The 26,358-nt window shown below is 56.0% G+C and overlaps 3 protein-coding genes across 4 annotated transcripts; 2 read left to right on the top strand and 1 right to left on the bottom strand.

Moving 5' to 3' along the window:
- Nucleotides 1-1,272: 1,272 nt before the first annotated feature.
- Nucleotides 1,273-12,065, top strand: VWA5B2 (von Willebrand factor A domain containing 5B2). The gene is made up of 19 exons (XM_044675646.1): nt 1,273-1,411; nt 1,538-1,711; nt 2,370-2,580; nt 3,123-3,280; nt 5,812-5,943; nt 6,066-6,190; nt 7,380-7,535; nt 7,693-7,803; nt 8,097-8,305; nt 8,393-8,504; nt 8,698-8,883; nt 9,338-9,506; nt 9,582-9,901; nt 9,987-10,176; nt 10,375-10,713; nt 10,799-10,936; nt 11,023-11,095; nt 11,302-11,407; nt 11,523-12,065. Exons 1-19 carry the CDS (start codon nt 1,273-1,275, stop codon nt 12,063-12,065), a joined length of 3,591 nt encoding a protein of 1,196 aa, XP_044531581.1.
- Nucleotides 12,066-12,504: 439 nt separating this feature from the next.
- On the bottom strand, nt 12,505-16,815 carry ALG3 (ALG3 alpha-1,3- mannosyltransferase). Of its 2 annotated transcripts, none has more exons than XM_044676504.1 (9): nt 16,605-16,815; nt 15,758-15,857; nt 15,494-15,641; nt 14,506-14,666; nt 14,007-14,127; nt 13,559-13,764; nt 13,116-13,192; nt 12,862-13,006; nt 12,505-12,766 (listed from the first exon to the last, which is right to left on the bottom strand). In XM_044676504.1, exons 1-9 carry the CDS (start codon nt 16,813-16,815, stop codon nt 12,595-12,597), a joined length of 1,341 nt encoding a protein of 446 aa, XP_044532439.1. In that variant the 3' UTR covers nt 12,505-12,594. The 2 variants fall into 2 exon arrangements, with proteins under 2 accessions (XP_044532439.1, XP_044532440.1); XM_044676505.1 differs by having other exon boundaries at nt 16,642-16,732.
- Nucleotides 16,816-18,308: 1,493 nt separating this feature from the next.
- EEF1AKMT4 (EEF1A lysine methyltransferase 4) lies at nt 18,309-25,244 on the top strand. Its single transcript, XM_044675645.1, has 3 exons — nt 18,309-18,486; nt 23,789-24,072; nt 24,545-25,244. The coding sequence occupies exons 1-3, from the start codon at nt 18,309-18,311 to the stop codon at nt 24,830-24,832; spliced, it is 750 nt and encodes a 249-aa protein (XP_044531580.1). The 3' UTR covers nt 24,833-25,244.
- The last annotated feature ends 1,114 nt before the right edge of the window (nt 25,245-26,358 follow it).

The following is a 26,358-nucleotide window of genomic DNA, read 5'->3' as shown; positions in this document are numbered from 1 at the left end:
TGGGAGGATGATCCAGGAGGGGGAGGGGGGTCCGGGAGGGGCAGCGGCCACGCCTGCCTCTTGGCTGGGGTCTCCCCGGAGGATGGGGGCGGGGGCGTGGCCAGGCAGCATCCCGGGAGAGGGAGGAGGGAGGGCGAGCTCGAGCGCTGCGGGGACAGAGAAAGACTTGAGACAGAGAGGGAGAGAGAGGGGCGAGGGAGCCCGAGCCGGTCCCGCGGGAGAGCAGCTGCAGCGGCCCTGGAGAGTGAGCGGGCGGGTGGGCCGAGTCCCAGGTGATGGGGATGGGGATGGGGATGGGATTAGGGATGGGCATGGGGACAGGAGGGTCCAGGAGATGCTGGGGAGGCCGGGCAGGGCAGGGCAAGCGCGGAACGGGGAGCAGCCAGCCCCAGGACACCCCCACGCCGGGGGACTCCTCGCTGCTGAGAGCGGGAGGGCGTCCACACTACGCCCCCTCCCCTCCTTGCGCCCCGCTGTCAGCCGGGCTCTGCTATGCGGCAGGGGGACGGCCCAAGACCAGGGGAGGGCTCTCCTGGAATCTCGGACCTGCTCGGCACCCCGCGCCCGCCGTTCCAACTCTGGCCACCCCGAGGCAGGCAACAATGAATGAAGCAGCCCCTCCCTCCTTTCTTCCCCGCTTCTCCTTCCCTTCCGGGGCTAAGCGAGGCTGCGGCTGCTGCCACCCTCCTGTGCCCCAGAGGGACGGCGCATCTATTCTAGGCTGCCAGCTTTCCCTTCCCTGACTTCTGCCCCAGGCTGCTCCGGCCCGGAGTTTGCAGCCGCTTCCAACAGCTGGCAGCCGCCTGGGCGCCCTGAGGGGCCTGGGCAGGTACAGGGCAGGGTGGGGATGGAGACCTGGGGACAGTTGTGAGGCCTCCCCCTCCCCCCACCCAGCGCCCAGATGGTCTTCCCTCCCTGCTCCCTCTAGTTGATCATTAACCCTCTGGTCCCTGGTTACCAGGAGATGCCTCCTGGCCCCTCTCAGTTCCCCAGGTGATGGCGGGGAGAGCCAGGAAGCAGATGTTTCTCACCTGCAGGCTATTGCCCGAGTCCCTCCGACCCATGGAGCGCAAGGAAACAGCCGAGACTGTCTAGCTAGCGACTTCCCCTCGGGTTTGCCAGCCACCAAACTCCAGGGCCAGCTTCCCTGCCACAAACCCCATTGAAGCTCCACTTTCCTCCTGCCCCCCCCCCAGCACACCCCTCACCACTGCTTCACCTACTCCCACCTCCACAGCTGAGCCCCGCCAGGCCAGGAGGCAGGGGGGCACCATGCCTGGCCTCTATTGTCCGTCCACCTGGACTCCTCTGCCCCTCAAGGACTCCTGGGTCCGGGCCTGTGCCAATGGCCCTTGCTTGGGCCTCAACGCCCGCCTCACTTACCACAACCCGGCACCAGAGCCTGTGGAAGGTGAGATAAAAGGGTGGTGGCTAGAAACGAGAGCCAGATGGGGATGGGAAATGGAACGGGCTCACAAGAGTCTGGGGGAGCAGGGCACATGGTCAAGCCTCCATTGGTAGTCTCCAACCACTACAGGGGTGTTTGTGTATCCACTGGCGGAGGCAGAGGCCGAAGTGGTGTCTGGTTTTGAGGCCGAAGCGGCAGGAAGGCGGGTTTCCTTCCAGCTGCAGAGTCGCCGCCGAAGCCCCATGGAGCCCTGCTGCCAGGAGCTGTGTCCTGAGGCTGGCCTGCCCCGCCGGTGTGCCCAGGGTGAGGGGCCAAGGGAGAGGGACAGAGACAGGTGCCTAGCCACAGAGCTGGACACAGAGATTCAGATCCCTGGCCCCAGAAAGCCCTGGGATGGACTTGGAGGTTTCCCCCTTTTCTTCATCTGTAAGACAATGTGGTTGGCATAGACAATCCTGAAGGTCCCTTCCACCTCTGAGTCTTATGCCCTGATGCCTCCAGGGGATGTGGGCCCCTGGCTGCGATCTTTTGACACCTCGAACTTCCCACCCACCTCCCCTGGGGCCCAAGGTCAGCCCCTGCCAGTCTGCCCCTCCCTACCAGCCAGCTAGAAAAATCATTGTGCCAAGGAAGAAGGTTGTGGGCATTGGGTAGAAAGGGGCGGAATGGGCCCTTGGAGCATTTGGGGTCCAAGCAGCTCTGCCACTGTTACTGTAAGGAGGATGGGAAAGGAGTGGGAGAAGAAAGACCCTGGGCTCTGGATTGTCTGCCTGTGGCCGCCCTCTATAATCAGGTGTCAACTTCCCAATGCACTCCCTTCCCCAGCCTCTGCTCAGCAGCCCTCCCAGCGCTACCCCACTGTTCCGGGCACTCCCTGCTTCTCCTTGACCCGGGACTCCCCAGCCTTTACCCACTGCTTACTTGGCCCATGTTCATCGTCACCTCTCACCCCCCTCCCCAGGTCATTTGGTTCTCCATCCAGCCCAGGCTCGCTCCACGCTGGTGCTGCCCACTGGCCTCATTGCCCCCGAGGGGACTGTCACTGTGTCGCTGAGGAGCAGCCGAGAGCTTCACACGAGGCCAGACGGGGCAATACGGGTGGCCTTACCCTCCATCCTCACCCCCCTGGCCCCGTCCAGCCCAGCCAGACCCCCTGGCCTCTGTGACGACAGGTTGGGCCTATGGTGATTCTCCCACCTTCCTTGCCTGGGCTTCTCTGGGCCTCATTGGGGTGAGGAACAGTCAGCCAAGAGAGAGGGCAGGAGGCAGCTGGGTGGCTCAGTGGATAGAGAGCCAGGCCTAGAGATGGGAGGTCCTAGGTTCAAATCTGATCTCAAATACTTCCTAGCTGGAACCCCTGGACAAGTCACTTAATCCCCCTTGCCTAGCCCTTAAGACCCTTCTGCCTTGGAAATGAGACACAGTATTGATTCTAAGATGGAAGGTAAGGGAGGTGGGGGTGAGAGGCAGAGACAGAACAACAGAGGGAGAGGGAGTGGGAGAGAGAATGGGAGAGGGAGAGCTCAGGCATTGTAGCAATAATGGGCACAGCCAAAGCCCAGGAGAGGGATACATTTCAAGCACGGCTGGAGAAGAGTTGACTAAGGGCCTCACTCACATGAGCACTGCCTGACTCCTTGGGTTGGGCCAGTGCAGGAGGTGGGGAGGGAGTCATGCAGGGTTAGTAGTGATATGGCCCCTCCATTCCTTCCAGTCCTACCAGCTGCTTTGGGGTGGGCAGCCCCGAGGATGAGGCACCTGCCCTTCGAGACTCCCCAGCCCCCAGGGACATGTTCTGTGGCCCTGCCCGGTGCCCAGGGCCATATACCTTCTCCTTTGAGATGCTGGTGACTGGACCGTGCCTGCTGGCAGGTGAGTACCTTTCCCTGGGTAGAGCCAGCTGTGAGCAGCCACTGCCCAGGCATCTGCTCTGTCCCTTGATATCCCTGGGGGCAGGCAGGCAGCTCTGGACTTCAGAGGGGCTCTGGATTACTGGGAGAAATAAGAGAAACCAAAGAAAAACCCCTCCTTCCTTGAGAAGCCCCCTACAATGGGAGGGACCAGAAGTCAACCCCCCCCCAAAAAGATCGGGCAACCACCAGGAAAATAGCCAAGCACAAGGACACTTGGATGTAGCTATGCACAGCCTGCAGACACATACGCTCACCATTTGCTGACAATGATCAGCAAGCATTTATTATGCACCTACTGTGTGCCAGGGTCCCTGCCCTCGAGGACTTATGTTCTGTCAGGAAAGATGCCCAGTTGGTACAGAAATGTATTTATTACAGATAGATGTGTACACATATATGTCTGTGTGTACATATAGTATATATATCATTTGTAAAGTGTTGAGTTCATTTATTAAGTACCTATCATGTGCTTGGCAGCTAAGGAGTACCATAATACACATAGCACAGGGCTTGGAATCAGGAAGACTCATCTTACTGGGTTCAAATCTAAGCTCAGACACACCTACCAGCTGGATGACCCTGATTAAGTCACTTCATCCTGTTTGCCTCAGTTTCTTCATCTGTCAAATGAGCTGGAAAAAGAAGTGGCCAACCATTCCAATGTCTCTGCCAAGGAAACGCCAAAGAGTTAGATGTGACTGAATAACAGAAACAACAAAAATGTGCCAGGCATTGTGCTAAGCTCTTTACCAATATCATCTCTTTAGATGTTGTCATCCTCCCATTTTATAGTTGAGGAAAGTAGCAAAGACAAAGGTTAAGTGACTTGCCTAGGGTCTTATAGCTAGTAAGTTTCTGTAAAGGAGGTTTGAACTCTGTCTTCCTGACTCTGACCTAGTACTCTATCCACTTCAGCACTCGCTGCCTAACTTTGGAGGAATCCAGAGGTGTAGAATGAAGTGCATGAACTGAGTCTTGAAGACAACAAGAAATCTGGACAGATGGAGGCAGGGAGGGAACACAGAGGGGGCATAGGAGACGACCCAGATAAGGGAGATGAAGTGGATCCAATGGGGCAGGAGGGGAAGAAGAAGCCCAGCAGGGCTGGACCTCGAGAGCGGAAAGGGCCATAATAGGGAATCAAATCAAAAGGGAGGCTCTGAAGGGCTTTAATACCTGAGGGATGGATCTCTAATCCATCCCAAAAGTAAAAGGGGGTGCGTGGCCTGGGTAGAGTAGGTGGACAGGCAGACAATGGCACACAAGACTGGATGGATGAAGAAAGTAAGAGACAAACAGATGGTCAGAACTGAATATTTGGAAGTGTTAAAAGATTCTTGGGAGGGGTGGCATGAGACGAGAGGCTTAGTCCTGAGTGGGGCACACTGTTCCCTTCACTGGGTTCTTCATTTTGCCCAAGCTAATAGCCATGAGGAGATTTACAACCATCTTGCAGTAAGTTCATGAAACTTGCCACAGCCAACTATTTCTCCTACCTGTCTCCTATGTGACCTTGGGCAAGTCACTTCACCAGAGAAAAGAAGTCTCTGGACTGGCATTTGGCCTCTGAGATTCCTTCTAGGAGAGCTCCTGATCTGTTGTCCTAGGCCGGTTATCCAAATGTGTTGAATGCCAGCTCTCTGGGAGTAGGGACTAGCATCAGTTTTGACCTCTCTGTGCCCAACATAAAGCAGCACAGGACCTCAGACAGTGATTTGGTTGGGTCCGAAAGCCTAATGAGTAGCGTGGACAACTTAAACTCAGGAGGCTATGGGCTCAAATCCAGCTCTGGACACTTACTGGCTGTGTAACCCTGGGCAAATCAGTCTGCCTCTGAGCCTCTGTTTCCCCATCTGTAAAATGGGGCCGATAATAAAATATCAGTATTGCCTTCTCAGCACTGTTGTAAGAATCCAATGAAATAGTGTGTATAAAGGGCTTTGGAAAAGGTGCCATTTGGTTTTCTGGTGGGCACAAGCTTATGCTAATGCTCACTGCCTCATCATAGCTTCAGGATGGCCCAGTGTCCTTGGAGGCTCTGCCAGCCAAGCACAGGGTGGAGCACATCCTAGCAAGGCAGAAGAGCTTTGAGTATGTGTCTCTTGCTGGCAAGGATCAGCCCCGGGGATGGTGGGATAGATAGCTCGTGGCTCTAGTTAATTGCAGAGGGAGAAAATCTTTTTAGTCTCGGCACCAAAGAGTTTGCCATCAGTGGAGGGGGGCACGGAAGGCTACAACAACAACAAGACCAGAGGTTCTGCAAGTACTGAAAGGGAAGTAATACATGGTACTTGCCCTCTTAAGAGGTTCCAGTCTGGCAGCCCCAGTGGATGATGGGAATATCCTTTTTCCTAGGCCTTGGGGGGGGGGGGTTCTTCGCATCTCTCATTGGCTTACAGGAGATAATTTGTGTGCACTGAGGCAGCAGAAAGTGGGGAGCTGAGGATTCTTCCCCCTCCTCCTTTTTCCCCTTCCCCTTCTGCCCCTCAGGCCTGGAGAGTCCCTCCCATGCCCTCCGAGCTGATGCCCCACCTCATGCCAGTTCTGCCGCTACTATCTGCATCACCCTAGCCGAAGGGCACCCCTGTGACCGGGCCCTGGAGATCCTGCTGCATCCCAGTGGTGAGGGTCCTGACTAGGGCAGATGGGGCTGGGGGTGGGTCCCTGGGATCCTCTTTCAGTATGAAACAGGGCTGAAGGAGGTGGGCAGGGGGAGCCCAGCAGCTCTTAACTCCATTCCCCAGAGCCTCACCAACCCCACCTGATGCTGGAGGCAGGCGGCCTGAGTGCCGCAGAGTACGAGGCCCGAGTGAGGAGTCGAAGGGACTTCCAGCGTCTCCTCCAAAAAGACAGTGATGGGGACCGCCAGGTATGAGGGTGGGCTGAGTACATCGGGCTCCTGGGGGAGGGCAGTGGGGGCTGCAGATCAGCCATCCTGGCTCCTAGCTGTGCCTCCAATCCCAGCACATGAATCCAAGAGCTCCAATTCAAAGGCTAGAAAATCACAAAGGGAGGAAAGATAATCTGGAACACTCCACCTGCAGCTATGTGTGTGTGTGTGTGTGTGTGTGTGAATAGAGGTTTATATAGGGCTTTTGGGTCGCAGAAGCACATTAGAAACATGATCTCATTTTGCCCACAGCACTGGAGGTAATCCCCATTTTACAGAGGAGGAAACTGAGCTCAGAAAGGGCAGTGGCTTGCTCCATGGGCCCATCCTAGTGTGCTAATGACACAGAATCAGAGATGGATTTCCCCTAATGCCAAGGATCATTGATTGAGCTTGGAAAGGACCTTAGAAGTCTCCAGATCAAACCTTCTTATTTACAATCAAGGTCACACAGCCAATCACTAGCTCTATCCAGAGGTATTCCAATCTTGCTCTCAGAAGGTGAGGAGAGGCTAGCTAAATGGGAGTGCCTCTTGACTGGTTGGGTGACAAAAGGTCAAGAAAATGCAAAGCCCTCTGGGAGTTATTTCAAGGTTGCTAGGTGGCTTAGTAGGTAGAACACTAGACCTAGAGCTCAGAGATGCTGGGTTCAATCTCAGCTCATACTTCCTAGCTGGGTTAACTCTGGGGAAGTCATTTAACCCCCACTATCCATTTCTTTTTTTTTTTTTTTTTTATTTTTAAAACCCTCACCTTCCATCTTGGAGTCAATACTGTGTATTGGCTGCAAGGCAGAAGAGTGGTAAAGGTGGGTAAAGGGGGGGGGGGTTAAATGACTTGGCCAGGGTCACACTGCTGGGACGTGTCTGAGGCCAGATTTGAACCTAGGACTTCCTGTCTAGGGCTGGCTCTCAATCTATTGAGCTACCCAGCTGCTCCCCACTATCCATTTCTTACCGCTCTTCTGCCTTGGAACCAATAAACAGCATTGATTCTAAGACAGAAGTTAAAAAAAAAAAAAAAGTCCCTGAGCAGTGAAGGCAGGTGAGGCCCTCGGGGACTGCTGCTGGCTTCTTCAGGAGTCACAAGGAGGTCTGGTGTGCCCACACCCCTGAGGGGCCCCAGCCAGCCTTCCTTGGGTGACTCCGGGAGGCCTTTTGCTGTCTAGGTGTGGTTCTTGCAGCGTCGCTTCCACAAGGACATCCTCTTGAACCCAGTGCTGGTGCTGAGCTTCTGCCCAGATCTGAGCTCAGGGTCCCTGGATCCTGGCTCAGCCACGAGGGAACTTCTCTTCCTAGTGGACAGCCATGGGGCCGCTTACAAGGCCAGTGGGGTGAACAGTGAGTGGGGCTGCGGCTGGGAGCTGAAACTGGGGGATGATGGGTTGCGTTCCACCTTCCTAGAGGCAGCACAATGCCCTCTGATGCCCAGACACCACCCGGGTCTCCACAGGGCCCTCACTTCCCCCAATTGCCCCTCAGGAAGCCCTGCTCCTCGCAGTGAAGTCTCTCCCCGCTCAGACACTCCTCAACATTGCAACATTTGGTTCCTCTGTGCACCCACTCTTCCCTGGCAGCCGACCCTGCAACGATGTGAGTCCTGCCCTTCTCCCTGGCCCTGAACCCTCCAAACAGGAAACGTCAGGGGTCCAGCTTTCCTCCCAGGGCAAGTAGCTCATGCCTCTGATGCTGAGACTTTAAGCAGCTAACAAGCTCCCTGGTCCTCAGTTTCCCAATCTGTAAAATGGCCTGAGGTCCCTCCTGGCCCTTTACTAGGGAGAGCATCTCATCCATTCCCTTCTCCTCACAAGGACTTGTCCAAACTGACACACCGAGTGTTGGGGTGGGATAGAAGGGCCCCGGCCCTCTTCCCTTCTCTGTCCTAGGACACTGTGCGGTTGGCTTGTGAGGGCATTGAGGCCCTGCAGACAGGATGGGAAAGGCCCGATGTGCTGGCTGGGCTTCGCTGGGCCCTGGAGCAGCCTGGCCAACGAGGCCACCCCCGCCAGCTGTTCCTGCTCACCTCTGCAGCTCCTGCTGCTCCCAGCACCCACCAGATGCTCGAGTTCATGAGGCAACATGGGGGCATGGCCAGGTAAGGCTAGGGCCAGGCCTCCCCCCCCCCCAGCAGCCCAGCGGGCTTTGGTCCCTTGGGTGAGCCCTTCATCTGTCCATCCTGCAGGTGCTTCTCCTTTGGGCTGAATCCTGCCTGCCACCAGCTGCTCCAGGGTTTGTCTGCCCTCAGCAGGGGTCGTGCTCACTTTCTGGCCCCTGGAGAGAGGCTGCAGCCCACGGTAAGCCTGAGAGGGAGTCTGGCCCTCACCCTGGCCCCTTCCTTCCCTGCCTCAGCCATCACCTGCCCTTGGGACGCCCCTGCGAGACTGGCACATGGCTGGCTCTCCCCCAAGGGCCTGTATGTGGCAAAGGGTTTGGCAGGGGCTGGGCCCTGCTTGGTAACGATGCACCTTCCTCCCTGCATCCCTGCAGCTGGTTCGAGCGCTTCGGACTGCCCTGGAGCCAGCTCTGAGTGATGTTTCCGTGGACTGGTTCATGCCCGATACTGTGGAGGCCATGCTGACTCCTCGGGAGATCCCCACCCTCTACCCGGGGGACCGGCTGATTGGCTACTGTTCTCTCTTCCGTGTGGAAGGCTTCCGGCCCCGACCCCCGATGGTAACCAGATCTGGGGCCGGCCAGGAAAGAAGGGAGGGCAAGACATACCCTACTGAGCCAAGGCTCTGAGGCCGGGATCCTAGGGCAGAGCCCCTCTCAGTTAGGCGGCCTTGTTAAGTCTCTGCCCCCAAGGAGCTGCCAGTCTATCTATCAAAGGAACAAAAAGAGGCATGTAGGCTGTCTGAGCCCGGGGATCCTCACTGGCCTTTTCTTGGGCCCAAATCTCAATGGAAACCTTCCCTTTTTACAGCTTCTTCCATCATTCAACAAGCATCTGGTACTGTGCTGGGGCAGGTGGTGAAGGTGCTTACAGCCTAGCCAGGCGGGGTGGGGTGGGGAGAGGGAGAGAGACAGACAGAGTGACAGAGGGACAGAGGGAGGTACTCCCTAACACAGAATCGAAGGCTCATAGCTAGGGAAGATGAAGGGACCATCGTGCTTGCTTCTTCCTTAGGGTCAAGAGCACGGATGGAGAAGCTTAGGTGGTTCTGTGTTCCCGTCTCCAGAGGAACCATCAGCCACAAGCCACGGCACGGAGCCAACAGGGGCCACAGATGCACCGGAGACAGGCACAGCATCCGCTGGCCACTCCAGCCACTGTGGCCCCGGGGACTCAGAGCGGAGTGAGTGTGGATGGGAAGGACCCCAGGGGAGAGGGAAGGAGAAGCCAGAGGCCTACTCCTCCATCCTCCCAGCAGGTGCTGACCCCCCTACGGATCCAGTCACTGACCCTGGGCCAGACCCCCCATCAGATGCAGCCATTTGGAGGCGAATCTTTCATTCCTCCTATATCCGTGAGCAGTATGTCCTGACTCGATGTTCCACCAGTCCAGAGCCTGGCCCTGGTTCCCCAGGCAGCAGTGAATCCCCAGGATCCTGGGGCCCTGGCTCCCCTGAGAACAGTGCCCCCCCAGTTCTCCCTTCTCAGCAGGGCCACCGAAGCCTGGCTTGGGGAGACCCTGCCCCTGCGGCCGCCACCAGTCACTCATGCCCGCTGCCCCTATCAGCCCCATTCACGGTGAGACGAGAGCCAGGGGTGGGCAAGCAGAGGATAGGGAAGGACTCCCCTGGATTGGCGTCGAGCAGTCCCTCATCTTTTACAGGCTCCACCTCTAGCCCTAGAGAAGCCAGGCCAGGTTCCCAAAACAGCTTTCACAGGGCGCAGCCTCTCTACCCCCCAGGGTGGGAAGGACCCTATTCTCCACCCCCGAAGAAATAAGTCCTTGGGTGGACAGCTGGAGGAACAAAGCCCAGAGCAAGGGCAGCAGCTCCGCAGAAGTCTGGACGACTCGGGTAAGGGAAAGCTGATCGGGCTGGGCCAGAGCATTAGGCAGGCTGACAAAGACCCTATCGTGCTCCAGGGGGGCCTCGGGAAGTCCCTCCATCATCGATCCACGCCCGAGCTGGCTCCTCCTTGAAGTCGGGCCCCTTCGACGTCTCCCAGCTCTGAACGCTTTGGTCCTATAACCTGTCCTTCCTTCGCCCCCACAGGAAACCTGCTCTCCCCAACCCCCTTAGACTGGGACATGCTGATGGAGCCGCCCTTCATGTTCGCTCCCTCACCATCTGCAGGGGAGTCTGCCCCCTCCCCTACACCCCCACCTCCAGCCCAGCCCCCGCGATGCCACGTGGCAGTCCGGGCACTGCAGGACGGGCAGCCCATGTGCTGGGAGGTGGGTGCTGGCTTGGAGCCATTCCTAGGGACCCCAGAAGATTCTCGGCCGCCATCTCCCGAGAGGGGGGATGCCTGGGACCAAACCTTGCACCGGCTGACGGCGGCATCCGTGGTCCGGGACAACGAGCAGCTGGCCTTGCAAGGGGCTGAGCCAGGTGAGTGTGGCAAAGCCGGAGCGGCTGGGGCCGGAGGCGGCCGGGCTTCAGCCCTCTGACCTCCCGCCCGGTCTGGGCTCTGCAGGCCCCGTCCGCCGCTTCCGGCTCCGGGCCCTGCAGACAAGCAAAGCCACCGCCGCCTCCTCCCGCTTCACCTACCCTGTGGCCGTGGATGCCGTCACCCGTGAGGCCCTGCCGGTGGCACTGCAAATCCACAGCTCAGGTAGACCCTCCCGTAGGCTGCTGTCTCTTGGCCCAGACTGCCCCGGCCCAGGCGGCAGGGCTTTCTGGCCTCTTGTCTCTCTCTAGGCTCAGCATCTGCTTCCTCTGTGGAGCCTCCGGATGCTGCCCGACACCCTGAGGGTAATGCCCCGGGGCTCGGGTGGGAGGGCCAGACTAGGGGGCCGGAGGGCAGGGGGTCACATCGCTCCATTGCAGGGCCTGCGGATGATTCCTCGACCAGCTCCAGGGATTCTGAGAACAGCACCGGATCGAGGTACGAGGCCGGGGGAGGCACAGACTGGGGGGCCTGAGACCGGCGGCCCAGTGGGCAGGAAGGGCTCACTACCTTTCTGTCCCCAGGCTCAGCTGGCGGAGGTTTGGTTCTGGCCGGAGACTCTACAACCCAGAGCCTGAGCGGGGCCTGGCTGGGGACAGAGACAAGGACAGCAGTGACCACGACTACCTCCCGCTGGTGAGAAGCCAAAGGCAGGGGAGGGGAAGCTGACCCAGACCCCACGGTCGCCACAGGGGCTCAGGGCCGGCTGGCTCAGCCTCCCCTCCCCTGAACCTGCCCTCCGCCCTCGTAGGTGCGGCTGCAGGAGGCTGCTGGTTCCTTCCGCCTGGATGGCCCCTTCTGTACGGCGGTACAAATCCCCCATGAGAGGCTGTGCAGGGCCTCCCCCTTCCCGGTGCACCAGGCCACCCTCAGCCCAGCCTCTGCCTCCTCACCATGGGCTCTCCTCGGGTCGGGCTCTGGGGACGGGATGCTGGCTTCGGGCAGCCAGTCCCCCAGCACAGGCTCTGAGGGACCAGGCCAGGTGGACAGCGGGCACGGGTCTGACACAGAAGCCTCCGAGGGGGCAGAGGGCTCAGGGGGCCCCGACCTCCGAGGCCGGAGCTGGGCCACGGCCGTAGCCTTGGCCTGGCTGGAACACCGCTGCACGAGCACCTTTGGGGAGTGGGAGCTGGTGGCGGCCAAGGCCGATGGCTGGCTGCAGGCCCAGCGCCTGCCTGACCGGATGGACTTGGCCACCCTCAAGGCTTCCGCCAGAGGCCTGTTCTTGCTGCTCCGCCACTGGGACCAGAACCTCCAACTTCGCCTACTGTGCTACAGCCCTGCCAATGTCTGAGGGCAAAGCCTGGGGGGTGCCGTGGGGGCAGCCAGCCTGACAGAAGTGCCAAGGACATCCTCCCAGGTGCTCTTCGAGGGTCAGCACCCCCCATGCCTCCAAACCCGGCCTCTCTGGCCTCCCTCACTGCTCCATGCCAGAATTCTTCCACCACAGAAAGTGCCTGCTCTCCCTCTCCTCCCTTCACCTGATTCCTTTTCCCTCTGAGGCAGCAGCCACCTTGCTGGGCCTGGGCCTAGGTCAGGGCCACGGGGGCTGTGCAGAGGGTGGCTGGAGGAGACCACAGGCCTCCAGCCTCTATGGCGGCTGCAATAAAGTGCCTGAGGACCATATGAGTGTGCGCTTCTCAGTGGCTGGCTTGCTGCCTCTGGGAGGGCTGGGACTCGGGCAGTAAAGAGGTGTCCGAGGGAGGCCAACAGAGAAGGCAGGCAGCACAGGCTTGGGGCTTGGCCAGGTTTATTGGGGAGGCAGTTTGACAGGGACCAGAGTCCATCAACACCCCAGAGTCCGAGGCGGGGGCCCTAAGAGTTCACAGGGCCTTCTTGCTATGCTGAAGGGGCTGGGAGGCCTCGGGGAGGGTCTTGGAGCCCAGCCACAGCTGCAGCAAGATGACAGCATGGCAGAGGTGAAGGGTCGCAGAGCTACAGGACGTGGAGGGGTACGTGTTCCAGGAGAGCTCAATCAGGCCCAGCACTAATAACCTGGGGAGGAGGAGGAGCAGCGCAGGTAGCGAGCACAGCTCCCTCAGGCCCCCAAGTGCCATCCCTCCAGGCCTCCCACTTGGCCCTTTCCCTACCTGAGCAAGTGGGTGAGCCAGCGCGAGGGTGTTGCCCACAGGAGGTAGGGCAGCGTGTGGAAGTACCAGACGTAGAACTGGTAGTGGAGGGAGCGGCTGAAGCAGACCCCGATAAAGTTAGACGTGAAGAGCACCGAGACGATCTGTGCGCACAGGTCAAGGCCAAGGGCGGCACGAGGAATGAGACACACCTGCCCTCCCCCACCTCAAGCAGCCAGAAGCTGGGGAGGAGGCTCCCATAGGGCAAAGGATATGGTTAGCAGTGAGGGGCTGGGCTGGGGTCTTCCTCTTTGAGGGGTCTTTCAAGAGAGACAGGATGCTTTCTCCTGACCTGGAGAGGGAGGACTGTGACTTGCCCATCCCCTTACTTCTTCTTTCTTTTTTTTTCTTTCTTTCTTTTTTTTTAAGCCCTTGTACTTCGGTGTATTGTCTCATAGGTGGAAGAGTGGTAAGGGTGGGCAATGGGGGTCAAGTGACTTGCCCAGGGTCACCCAGCTGGGAAGTGGCTGAGGCCGGGTTTGAACCTAGGACCTCCTGTCTCTAGGCCTGACTCTCACTCCACTGAGCTACCCAGCTGCCCCTAATAAGATGCGCGTTCCCCCGAAAGGTTACTTCTTCTTTAGCCCCAACATGTACCCCATTCCCAAAGAGCCCCCAAGGGAAACCTTGGGGACCCTGGCCTGGGCCCCCTCCTCACCTGGGCCACCTGCAGAAGGCAAAGAGTGTCAGCAGACTGAGATGAGCTGCCAGCAGGGCCAGGTGGAAAGCCCGATTCAGGAAGAGCGCCTCAGGCAGGAACCTCCAGTTCACTGTCCATCGAAAGAGGAACTGCCGGCCAAGGTCAAAGGAGCGGGACAGATAGCCGGCCGGGTTCTCCAATAGGAAGGGCAAGCCCAGAGCCACCTGGGGACAGACACAACACGGGATCGGCTCTGCCCACCTGGCGTCTCCTGAAGGTGGCACCAGAATTCATTTGTTGTTCATTGTAGAACAGGGACAACCCTGGGAGGGTTGTTGTTGTTCTGGAGAACTCGAAGGGGCCAGGAGGCCAGAGAGTGTTTTAGAAGGGGGGGAGGGGGCACAGAGAATGTGTGCCAAAGAACTACTGTCACCCTGAAGAGGATTATTGGGAAGGGATCACATACCTGCAGGAGGGCGCAGATGCCCAGCTTGGGGAGGGCCCCTCGGAGGCCAAACTGAGATAGGAGGAGAAAGAGCAGCCCTGGTGCGAAAAGCAGCACATTCATCTTCACCGACACAGCCAGGCTGGTGCCCATTAGCAGGGGGGAAAGTGAGAAGTAAGTGCCTGGACACCCACATCCCCCACACAGCTAGGAGGGGGCTCCCCTGCCCTCCAGACCCCTATGGACACAGGTTACACACACAGCCAGCCCTCAGACATGTGCTAGCCTCTCCAATGGGGAAAAGGTTAGGGTGGAGCTGGGCTGAATAGCGTGCTCATCTCTGGGTGGAAGGAAGAGGCGCAGGAAGTGAAGGAAGGAGGGGGGTGGGGGGGATATGGAGGGAAGGGAAGGGGTGTCCTGCAATTTGCACAGACACACTCCACAGGCTCACAGTCACCAGAAGGGACTTCCAGGAGTGGGGGAGGCAGGTGGGAGGCAGGCTGGGACAGAAGGTCTGGACCTGAAACAGCCACATCCCCAGCCCCAGCGCTGGGAGAGCAGGAGGTTGATGCTGAGGAAGAGCAGGGCCATGGCCACAGGGTCATTGAAGAGACGAAGAACGAAGATGGAGTGGACCCGATAGGAGGCACAACACATGAAGAAAAAGACAAAAGGGGGCACCTGGAGAGGGGATAGGAAGAGCAAGTCAGAGACCCCTTCCCATTGTGCTTTCGCGTAACGAACTGGAGGAATTCCATGTGAACTGGAAAGACCTCCAGGAACTGAGGCAGAGCAAAAGGAGCAGAACCAGGAGAACATTGTACACAGAGACAGATACAATGTAGCATGATTGAATGTATTAGAGACTTTTCTACTAACAGCAATGCAATGACCCAGGACAATCCAGAAGAACAACACTATCCATATCCAGAGAAAGAACTGTGGGAGCAGAAATGCAGATGAAAAACATTTCCTTGATCACATAGTTCAATGGGGATATGACTGGGGATGTAGACTCTAAATGATTACTCAATTGCAAATATTAATAATATGGAAATAGTTTTTTTAAAACCCTTGTACTACGGTGTATTGTCTCATAGGTGGAAGATTGGTAAGGGTGGGCAATGGGGGTCAAGTGACTTGCCCAGGGTCACACAGCTGGGAAGTGGCTGAGGCCAGGTTTGAACCTAGGACCTCCTGTCTCTAGGCCTGACTCTCACTCCACTGAGCTACCCAGCTGCCCCCTGGAAATAGGTTTTGATCAATGATACATGTAAAAGCCAGTGGAATTGCTTGTTGGCTACAGGAGGGCAGGGGAGAAGGAGAGGGAAAGAACATCAAAAAATACCCCAAATTAATTAAATAAAAATTTAAAAAATTAATTAAAAAAAAAACAACCAATGTGCTTATTCCATCCTGGGTATTAAATGTCAGAAGCTGAAGGAAACATTCCCCACAAGAATCTTCTGTCCCTATTTAGGAGAAAAGGTTTGGATTCAAGGCCTTACCCTTCTTGTCTGGCTGTAGATTCGAAACACGAGCAGCAGTGTGGCAAGGTAGAGGCCCAGAAAGATGTGCTGGGCCAGGCGGATGTCAGTGCCTCGGTTTGTGGCATAGTAGAGCCCCATGAAGATATATACAAAGCCAGCAGGGTAGCTGGGGGTGGGGGGAAGGGGGCAAGGAGAAGAGGACTATCAGAAATAGATCAAGTGAATCCCACTGGTAACCCAGCTCAGTCCCTCACCTTGTCCCCTTGCCTGCCCCAGACTCACACAAGGGGCCCTGTGTCGCCTTTAAGTTGAGTGTAGTCATAGGTACCATTGATCACTCCCTCCACCTCAGCCATGTAGGCCTTCCAGTCAATCTCTGTGTCTATGAGAACATGAAATGAGACTTAGAAGTGAAAGGGGCATGAGTCTGGCACAACCCCTTCTGTTTTACAGAATAAGAAGAAACAGGGCAAGGAGGGAAAGGGAAAGAAACTTTCCTAGGAGAAGGCAAACAATGAACTTCAAAGAACTTAGGTCCTCTTGATTCCTGGGCTACACTGTCCAAGGTTATAAAAGTGATGGTAAAAAGGAAAACCTGTTGTAGAAACTACTGTGAAGCATTAAGCCACTATTTCTTTTGAAAGACCAAAAGCAAACCAGGAGAGCCTGCCCCAGGAGAGGACTGGTCTTTGTCCAGTGGTTGTGTGGGTGGGAAGACCCAGCCTCCTTTCTTCCAGCCCTCAGGCAAATTAACCTCAGTTTACTCATTTGTAAAGTCCTTCAATAAGACTCATCTTTCCAGCCCTTTAGGGTTGACAAAACGTGTTACCCATATGGAGGTCGTGTGGGTATGTATGATTGGCACCATTTCGCAGGTGTGGGAGAATGAGGCTCAGCAAGTCTAATCAAGGGGATAATGTTGAGTCTAAATCTGAAACCAGATCTCTTTCCCTAGACTCCAAGCACAACCCGCGGGACCACCAGGCTCTAAATCCTGCCCCCAGGCCTTGGTCCCGCCCCTCGAGCACCCATCAATTTCAGGCCCTCCCCAATCCTAGGCTTCATCTAGATCCAGCCTCCGCCCCCATCCCCTGACCCCGCCCCCATCCCCGCCCCTCCCGTCACTCACAGGCCACCCTGCGTATGACCCAGTGGTTGATGCCCACCTCCGCCAGGCAGAGGCAGGCGGCCACGAGCGGCGTGTAGCGGGGTTCTAGCAGCAGCAGCCGCCGCTCCTGCCATGCCCGCTTCAGCGGCGCCGGCCCCAGGCCCAGCCCCCAGCGCGCGCCGGAGCCGGTCCCGGTCCCGGCCGGGCCCCGCTTCCGCAACCCCGCCGCCATCTTCTCGGCGCGCTGCCTAATCCGATCCGCCTCCGCCGCCGGAAACCAGGGCCCGCAGCTGCGAGGTTCCGGAGCGCTAGTGAGCCTGCGCCGGCACCGCTGGGAGCCAAGCCCCGCCTCCCGATCTCTGATCCAGCCCAGCCCTGAGGGAGAGGCTGGCTCCCACCTCTGCGACGCCCTAATCCGGCACTCCCGATTAAGGCTCGTGGAGGACCTGGGTGTCAGCTCCGTTTCAGTCTGCCCTAGGGTAGCTATCTGTTTGACCTTGGGTCACCCCTCAATCTCTCCGAGCCCTGGGGTCTTCGTTTGTTTTTAAAGCCCCTCCTCTAAACATATAAGTATGTGATCCACCGGACGCCTGTCAGGAAGACCTCATTCTAAGGAGAATGTAAACTCCTGAGGGCAGGGCCTTTCATTTTTATGTTTGGTGACTCAGCGCCTGGCCCAGGGCCACCCCCAGAGATTAAAGCCCAACTGTGGACATCTTGGCTTTGCTTAGCTATTTACTGTTGTCTCCATTAGAATGAAAGTTCCTGGAGGACCGGCCAGGTTTTTGCTTTTTCTTTGTATCCCTGGTGTTTAGTGTAGGGTCTGGCACTAGGTAGACAGACAGACAGACAGGCAAGCACTTAGAGACAGACAGAAGGTTATAGGTAGATTGGATATATACTAGGTAGATAGTCTAGGTAGACAGACTAGGTAGTAGACAGAGAGGCACTGGATAGGCAGGTAGGCAGATGATCAGTAGAGAGGTACATGAATAGACAGGTAGATGTAGTAGATTGACAGAGAGAACATGTATTTAAGCAGTTACTAAGAGCGAGGCTAAAGTGTTTAATGGCTGCTTTGCTGAATGAATGAATGAATGTCGATATACATATGAGAAAACTGGGGGCAGAGAAAGAACTTTCCCGGGTTGTATAGCTACTAAGTGGCAGCAGCAGTCATCATTTACCCTTTCTAGTTAGTACATAGTCGTTTGCACATTGTTCCTCCGTTTAACAGGTGAGTTTCTGGAGGGCAGGGGCTGCTTTCGCTCTTTTGTACATAAGCCTAGTCATAACCAGCGCTGGCTGGCTGACTCCGGAGACCGCAGTGCGGCTGAGGCGCCAGCACCTGCATCTTCCTAGCTATCAGTAAGTACGTGTCACTTTCCAGGGAAGGGCGGTGCTAGGCTGCCAGCAAGCGGTAGCTATAGACAGAGAAGGCGGTTTCCAAGCCGGCAGGTTGTGCTAGTAGCACCTTTTCCAGCACGGAAGTTCCACGTGTTTCTGATGAATAAGCGACCCGGGAGGAGGAAACTGGAGGCGGCGATTCTAGGCCTCCATATCCAATTGACTGCCTTCGGTTAGGCTCCGCCCCGATCAGGGAAGTCCCACCTCGGGAACAACACCTCTAATTCTGATGAACTGCAGATCAGCCTAGGCCCCGCCTCCTCTCCGCTCCAATTGGCTGTTGCCCTCTCAGGCCCATGGCCGCACCCCAGCCGTAGTATGGCTTCCTCGCCACCGCTCCCTAAGAAGAACTCGGAGTACCGAGAGGCCCAGTATTGGGACGAGCGCTACCGGCACGCACGGGACACCGTCCCCTACGAGTGGTTCGGCGACTTCGAGGCCTTCCGGGACCTCTTGGAGCCCGAGCTGCAGCCGGAGGATCGGATCCTAGTGCTGGGTATGGCCTCGCGCGGGTCCCGGGATGGTGGGGCAGTGCGAGGAGAGGCGGGGCTTATGTAAATTAGGGGGCGGGGTTGAGGACACTGGGCAGGTTATATGAATAGAGATCTTTATGAAAGGGACGGTGCCGAGCAGGTTGAGGGCGGGCTGAACAAGTGGGCGGGGCTAATACATTGTATGAGAATGAGGAACGAGGGGGCGTGAATGAGTGGGGGGCGGGGCTAAATTAAACCTGGGGCGATGAGGGAGTTGGGCCAAAGGAAGGCTGTATTAAATGGGGACCGGTTTGGATGCTGGGCGGGGAGTACTAGAGGGCAGGGGTGAGGCTCTAGGGCTCCCGGGCTCAGGCTGTAAGGAAGGGTTGAGGGGTCAGCTAGGTGGACGGTGGATAGAACGCCGGCCCTGGAGTCAGGAAAATATGAGTTCCAATGTGGCCCTGGGCAAGTCACTTAACCCTGTGTCCCTCAGTTTCCTTATCTGTCAAATGAACTGGAGAAGGAAATAGCAAACCACTCCAGTGTCTTTGCTGAGAAAACCCCAAAAGGGGTCGTGAAGAGTCTGAGAGGACCGGAAACTACTGAACAACGACAAAGGAGTGGGGGGGGGGGAAGGGAGGTTTGAGGTTGGGCCAAGGAGGAAGGAGGTTCAGGGGTTCAGGGCAGGGATCAGGGAAGGGGGAAGGACTAAGGAGTGGTCTGAGAGGGAAGGGAAGTCAGGGGAGAAGGAAGACAAACTGAAGGGACTAAGGAGGGAATAAAGAAATGAGGTCAAGGGGAAGGAGGATATAATTCTGTCTAAGAAAGTTGATTGAGGGGGTAGGGAGAGTTGAGCCTCCCCAGGTCTTGGCAGTAAATAACTTTTAATGTGCCTCAGGGTTAGGCCTAGGGAGATCCACTGGCAGTAGACACCCAAAGTACCCTACCCCAGTAGAAGCCATCCCCACTGACCCAGGCTTTTTGAGGGCAATGATAGCTCCTCTCTGCCAGTCCCCAATTGTAGAACTAGATATTCAGTTCTGGGCCTCACAGTTTAGGAAGGTTGTGGACAAGGTAGAGAGTATCCTGAAGAGGGTGACCAGGATAGTGAGGATCATACCAAATGAACATCATTCAAAAGTAGCCATGATGTTTAATCAGGAAAAGATTTTGAATCCTTAGAATCACCTATTCCCAGACTTGAAAGGAAGCCAGAGGTCATCAGATGCAAATTGTACCTGAATAGATATTCTTGAGAAGAGGTCATCCAACTTGGATTTGAATACCCCCAGTGATAGAGAAATCACTACCTCCAGAGAGAACTCCTTTTATTTATGAAGGCAGTGAGTGGATAGTGGGTTGGACTTGGAGTGGGGAAGTCCTCTATTAGGGACTGGTTATAATTTATTTATTAGCTGGGTAATCCTGGCAAGTCATGACCTCACTGAGTTTCAGTTTCCTCATCTATTCAGAGGGAACAGTAATGAATTGGCTTGGGGCCTTCCCTCCAAGAGGCAGTATGATACCATGGAGCCTAGTTCAGCTCCTACCTCTGATGACTAGGCCTTATGTGGCCACTTAACTTCTCTGGGCCTCCATTTTCTTATCAGTCAGATGAGAGGGTTGGGCTAGATAGTGTCTCTGGTCCTTTCCAGTTCTGAATTTACAATGCTTTGTATCTCTGTTGCCAACAGCTATTCCAGGCTTCCTTTTCCCTATTTGTTTCATCAGTCATTTGACGTTAACACGTTGCTATTTCTATAAATTTTTAGTCTGCTCTCTGGACCCCTAACCTGATAGGCTCAGTTCTCTAGAGTTTGTAACCTACGAGGAGTTTTCTTCAACTCTTCTTCCTCTAGTATAGCCTAGTGGATAGAGTTTTCTTCTCTTTTCTTTTTTTTTTTTTTTTGATAGTTTTCTAGATGCTGAAAGCTAGACATGAGAGGAGCAACATTCTAATCTCCCACCTCCATTCAAAGAAGGTTAGTTTTTCCTGAAAAGATGTCCATAACACCTCCCTGATCTACCTAGTTAGTAATGGCATAAAAAAAAAAAAGAGTGTGGGCCTTTCTAGTATGACCAGTGCATTCCTTTCCTGTTGTCCCCAAATGAGACCATTTACACACAGTCTCTTAGGCCTGAGAGGCTAGAATATTGCCAGCAAGCAGCCAAAGTCAAGCTCCTTGAGCTGTGGCGTGGAAACTTTATCCTCTTCCTTTTCTTTGAAAATTAAAACACTTTTGCTCTTCGCCAGTCCTGATGGCCTCCCTCCTGTTCTCCAGGATCTGCAGCTCATAAGCATGCTAATGAGCACTTTGTCTCAGCCTGCCTGGTCACTGAAACTCATTGTACTTCCTTATTAGCTTCACTTACCTTGAGTTTTGATTCTTAACATTATTTTATTTTTTAAAAAAATCCTTACCTTCTGTCCTAGAATCACTACTATGTATTGGTTCCAAGGGAGAAGAGTGATAAGGGCTAGGCAGTGGGGGTTAAGTGACTTGCCCAGGGTCACACAACTAGGAAGGGTCTGAGGCCAGATTTGAATCCAGTGCCTCCTGTCTCTAGGCCTGGCTCTCAATCCACTGAGCTCCCCAGCTGCCCCATTATTTGTTATTTGGACCTTTCTTTCCTTTTGCCAGGTGAAGATACTCTGTCTGCCAGTGTAAATTACTAATTGTTCAGCTAAACACAGTCACAAGCCTGAGCAGTAAGGGATGATATGATTCTGCCTTGAAGTCCTTGGACAGTGGGAGGCAGCCAGGTCAAAAGAGATGCTGGACTAGAGTAAGAAAGACTCAAAAAGGAGTCCTACCTCAGACACTTCCTGGCTATGTGACCCTGGTTAAGTCACCTAATCCATTGCCTGGCCCCTGCCACTCTTTTGTCTTAGAATTGATACTAAGACAGAAGGTAAAGGGTTAAAAAAAATTAAGATTGAGTAGTTCTATCTTCTTATCCTCCTCTTTTATTATCATCTCATCTGCCTTGAGTTAAAGGTTTTGTCTCTTCTTTGATCTTCCTCTTGCCTCCAACATAGCTTTACAAGAGCTTTTTCTAAATGTCCATTTATTGCCAGTTTCAGTGTGTTCTAGGCTTTCGTGTTTCTGGAACAATTTTTTCTTATAGGACTGTCCTCCTCCCTCTTTGGGGGTTGGTTCATCCTCCCTGCCAGCCCTTGTTCTTGTCTTTCTGACCCCAAGGCCCAGTTGCCTCTCACAACTCTCTACCATGTTCCCTGGCCCCTTGGGTTCCTGGATTTTTTCCTGAGTAGCCCCCAAAAACTCTTCAAGTGACTCCCCTGTTTTCTTCATCAGAATGATATCTGTTTGGGCTTTCTGTTTCACCTTTGAACATTTCCCCTCTCTCATAGGCCAATGTCTCTCTCTCTCTTTTTTTTAAACCCTTAACTCCTGTGTATTGGCTCCTAGGTGGAAGAGTGGTGAGGATGGGCAATGGGGGTCAAGTGACTTGCCCAGGGTCACACAGCTAGGAAGTGTCTGAGGCCAGATTCGAACCCAGGACCTCCTGTCTCTAGGCCCAACTCTCCATCCACTGAGCTACCCAGCTGCCCCCAGGCCAATGTCTCTTGCAGAATCCCTGGCCTTTAAATCCTCCCTGGTTTTCTCCTGGCTCTTCCCAAATTGCTGGTTTGTGTCAGCTTGAACTTAGTTTTCTTTGCCTCCTTCATCATGGATTTGGTGGTTCTCCTCGTCGGTCAGAAATCAGGTCTTCATCATTTCTTCCACCTTTTGAAGCACGTGGCTGTCATTGCCATAAGTCAAGAGTTTGTCAGCCTCCCCGCTTTTGTCAGAGAGCTCTCCAGCGCTAACCTGCCCCAAATAGTTTTATGCCTCTGGACCCGTTTCGTGATTTCCTTCTGTCCAGGTATGTTCTAATACACTCACCCAGTGTTATGGTACCTCTTCCTTCCTGGGCCCACCATTTCCAACATCATTATCATCATCAAAGCTTACAGAACACTTGATACACATTATCTCATTTGATCCTTGTGACTTTGAGAGGTAGGTGCTCTTATTACCCCCATTCTACAGATGAAGAAACTGAGGCTTACCTAGGATCACCCAGCCTGGAAGTGACTGAATCAGGATTCAGATTTGGGTCTTATTGACCCCAAGTCCTAGTTGTCTCCTACAGCTCTCTAGCGTGTTCCCTGCCGTATAGTATATCTGCTTAAGGTATGATACCTCTCCGCTTGTGTCCATTCTGATCCTTTTACGCTGAGGCCTCGCCTTCCAGAGCCTATTCCAGCCCTAAAGCCCATCTTTGAGAATCTCTGGTCTTGGGTGTTATAGACTTTATACTCTGGGGCTTAGGAGGGGGTTGGCCCCCCGGGTACAGAGCTAGAGGCAAGGAGGGAGTATTCTAGGCAAGCAGAGGCTTACATTTACTCCATGGGAGGAAGAGCTGCCTTGGGAGGCCAAGGATGTTGTAGAAAGGGAAATCCTGCTGAGGGAGGGAAGTGGGACTAGGGGCTCTTGACATTCCCTGCTCTTTCTTTTCTTTTTTTAAACCCTTAACTTCTCTGTATTGGCTCCTTGGTGGAAGAGTGGTAAGGGTAGGCAATGGGGGTCAAGTGACTTGCCCAGGGTCACACAGCTGGGAAGTGTCTGAGGCCACATTTGAACCCAGGACCTCCTGTCTCTAGGCCTGGCTCTCCATCCACTGAGCTACCCAGCCGCCCCCGACATTGCCTTCTAACTCAAGATTCTGTGATCTCCGCAAAGCCTCTGCCCTCATCCTCCCCTTTCTTACTACTCTCCCCCTCCACAAATCACCTTGTATTTGCTTAGCTTTGTAGATCTTTTGGTAGCCTGGACACCTCGCACAGTGCCTTTCGTAAAGAAAACTTGTAGTAAATATTGAATTGATTCTCTTGTGCGCAGGGACGTGGGCTGGCAGAAGGGACTCATCTGGCCTCATTGGCTTGTGGAGCCTACAGGGCCAGAGGCCGAAAGGGGAGGCTCCAGCATTCTTGTATGGTGCCCCCCATTCAGGCCTCCCTTCCCCCCAGAAGGCTGAGGGGGTTCTCTCCTTCCTCCTGAGGCTGTCCAGGCTGTCCACAGGGCTGGCCCTAGTCCTTCCTGAGGGGGGGCTCCCAGAGAATTAGGGAGATCCCCAGAGCTGATCTTTTGATCCTGTTACTGAGGCTAATGCTGATTAAAGGAGCCCTAAGCCCCAAAAGAGACCTGCAGCTCTGAGGAGGGAGCAGGCATGGAGCCAGAAGGGGAGAAGGGGAGGACCAGAGGCCAAGCAGGACTCAGAACTCTTCCCCCCCCCCCATTTTTTCCTCCTTCCTTGTAGGCTGTGGGAACAGTGCCCTGAGCTATGAGCTTTGGCGCGGGGGCTTCCCCAATGTGATCAGTGTGGATTACTCTCCAGTCGTGGTGGCTGCTATGCGGGACCGCTACGCCCACGTCCCCACGCTGTGCTGGGAAACGATGGATGCCCGAGCCCTCGGTTTCCCCAATAGCACCTTTGATGTGGTACTAGAGAAGGGGACCCTGGACGCTCTGCTGGCCGGAGAACGAGACCCCTGGACAGTGTCTGCCGAGGGTACCCAGACTGTGAAGGAAGTGCTCAGTGAGGTGAGGAGAGGGCCAGCAGGGAGTTCCCCTCTAACAGGCCAAGGATTAAGCCATGGAGGAGAGACAGGGAGGCGGGAAGAGCACTGCCTGAGGAATCAGAGTGCCTGGAACCCTAGTTTCTGCTGTGACACCTTGGTCCAGTCTCTTTCCTTCTCTAGGCCCGTTTCCTCATCTGTAAATGAGGAGAGGGATGGCCTTGCCCCTCCCCCTCCCCCCCCCCCAGTGTCCCAGAGCAGAAAGAATAGAGGATTAGAGGGGACTTGGGGACAATGGAGAAAGCAGGAGCAAAACAGGTTAGTTCTGTGAAGTGGTGGCCCGGGTGTTGGGGGAAGGAGGTCCAGTCCCTTTAGCTGCCCTCCTCTTCTTGTCTCAAAGTCCACCTACCACCGCAGTGGCCCAGGCTCGGGAGATTCCTGCAGCTTAGCCGGGGCTGGGGGACCCCACTGACCGCCCATCCATTCGCCCCCTTTAGGTGAGCCGGGTGCTGACCCCTCAGGGCCGCTTCATCTCCCTGACGGCGGCAGCTCCTCACTTCCGTGCCCAGCACTACGCTCAGCCTGACTACGGCTGGTCTCTGCGCCATGCATCCTATGGCAGTGGGTTCCATTTCCATTTCTACCTCATGCACAAAGGGGGTGAGCTGAGTGCAGCACAGCAGGCCTTGGGGATCCGGCTGCATGCCCCCCCCAGCCCCCCACCCTCACCCCACTTCCTCCAGGATTCTGACCAGGAAGACTTCCTCAGTGCCATAGAACTCTAAGGGCCGATTCTGGCCCCCTCGGCCAAGACCGACTGCTTGGAGGCTGAAGATCCTGGCCCTGGATGGGGGCCTGCTTCAGGCTGGGACCCCCTGGGGGTCCAGAGGCTGGCCTGGGCCCCTCTGCTTTCCAAGCCCCCCCCTCCATCCCTTCTGGCAATCACTGGTTTCTCTGCTCAGGCCCCCCTCCTCCAGCCAGACTTTCTGCATTCCCAAGATGAGGTCCCTGGGGCGGCAGCCTGGCACAACTCTGACCTCTTCAGTGTGACTTAATGGAGTCAGGAAAAACCTGGTCTTGGGGCCCCCCCTGGCTGGGTGGTCTGGGGCAAATCCTCAGTCTCCTCATCTGTAAAATGGGGGTCCCTACCTCACAGGGTTGTTGTGAGGCTCAAGTTAAATCGTGGCTGGAAATCCTTGGCAAGCTTTTTCAGAAAGAATTGTCTGGTGGTTCTTTTGGGGCTGGGCAGCTGCCTGTGCCAGTGTCCACAGTGACTCATTATGACTCAGACCTGGGCCTGAAGATCCCCCAAGCCAGGGACTGAGGGGGGGGGAGGAGACGAGGGCATCCCGTCCCTGGGGCTCCCCTTCCCCCCAGAGGGCAGGTGCCTAGGACAGAGCCCAGAGGAGCCCACGGGAGGGAGCAGCAGCAGCACCAGCAGCAGCCAGGCTCTCTATGCACAGATCTGTGTTTATTCACGCACTCCTGGTACAGTGAGGGGGGAGGGGGCATTTACAGTGGGGCATCCCTGGGGCCCCTTTGGCATCATCCCAGAGGCAGTGCATTCCCCAGGGACAGGGAGGAATGGAGTCCGAGGCCGAACCCGGGAGGGGGGCGGGGCGCCGGGGCTGCCTCCGAGGATCTGGGCAGGCTGGCCGCGCGGGACCGAGGGGAAGGGCGTCAGGGGTTCCCGAGGTCATTGCCCGAAGGCTGAGACCATCCGCCAGGCGCGGACTGTCGGGGCCCAGCCCGAGGGGCTCAGGAGAAGATTCAGTAAACCGAGAATCGGATATAAAAATACAAACGCGCTAAGGCAGAGACGCCTTAGAAAGAGGCTTCGGAGGGGGACCCGCCAGACGCAGGGAAGGGGGAGGGGCGGTGCCTAGGCTGGGCTGGGGATGACGACCCCCCCCCCCCGGCTACACTCCGCGGGGGGGGGGGGGAGAGGAAGCTCATGCATGCCAGATGCAGCCGAACGTCCCTGGGCAGGGCGGCACGGAGGGACCCGAGGCCAGCTAGCTGCTGAGCTTGCAGACTGGCTGGAGGGAAGGGGCCGTGCGGGACAGGGCGCGGGGAATGAGCAGCGACAATGACACGTCCGCGGCACGGGGCGCCACGCGTTTCTCTGTCCGTTTCTGTGTGCGGGGTGGGGCCACGGCCCGAGTCCTAAAGTGCATGAGCGGGGCGGGCCGGGGGCCGGGCGCTACAGGGGCTCCTGACCGGGCCGCGCCGCCACCTTGGTGCTGAAGCGGACAGCTCCGGAGCAGCGAGCAGCGGCGGCGGCCCGGGCGGAGCCGCTGGGTCCTGAAGC

Source organism: Gracilinanus agilis, chromosome 4 (genome assembly GCF_016433145.1).
Source record: "Gracilinanus agilis isolate LMUSP501 chromosome 4, AgileGrace, whole genome shotgun sequence".
Taxonomy (NCBI): Eukaryota; Metazoa; Chordata; class Mammalia; order Didelphimorphia; family Didelphidae; genus Gracilinanus; species Gracilinanus agilis.
The sequence above is the reverse complement of the archived record's forward strand: the minus strand, read 5'-3'. Positions and strand labels throughout refer to the sequence as shown.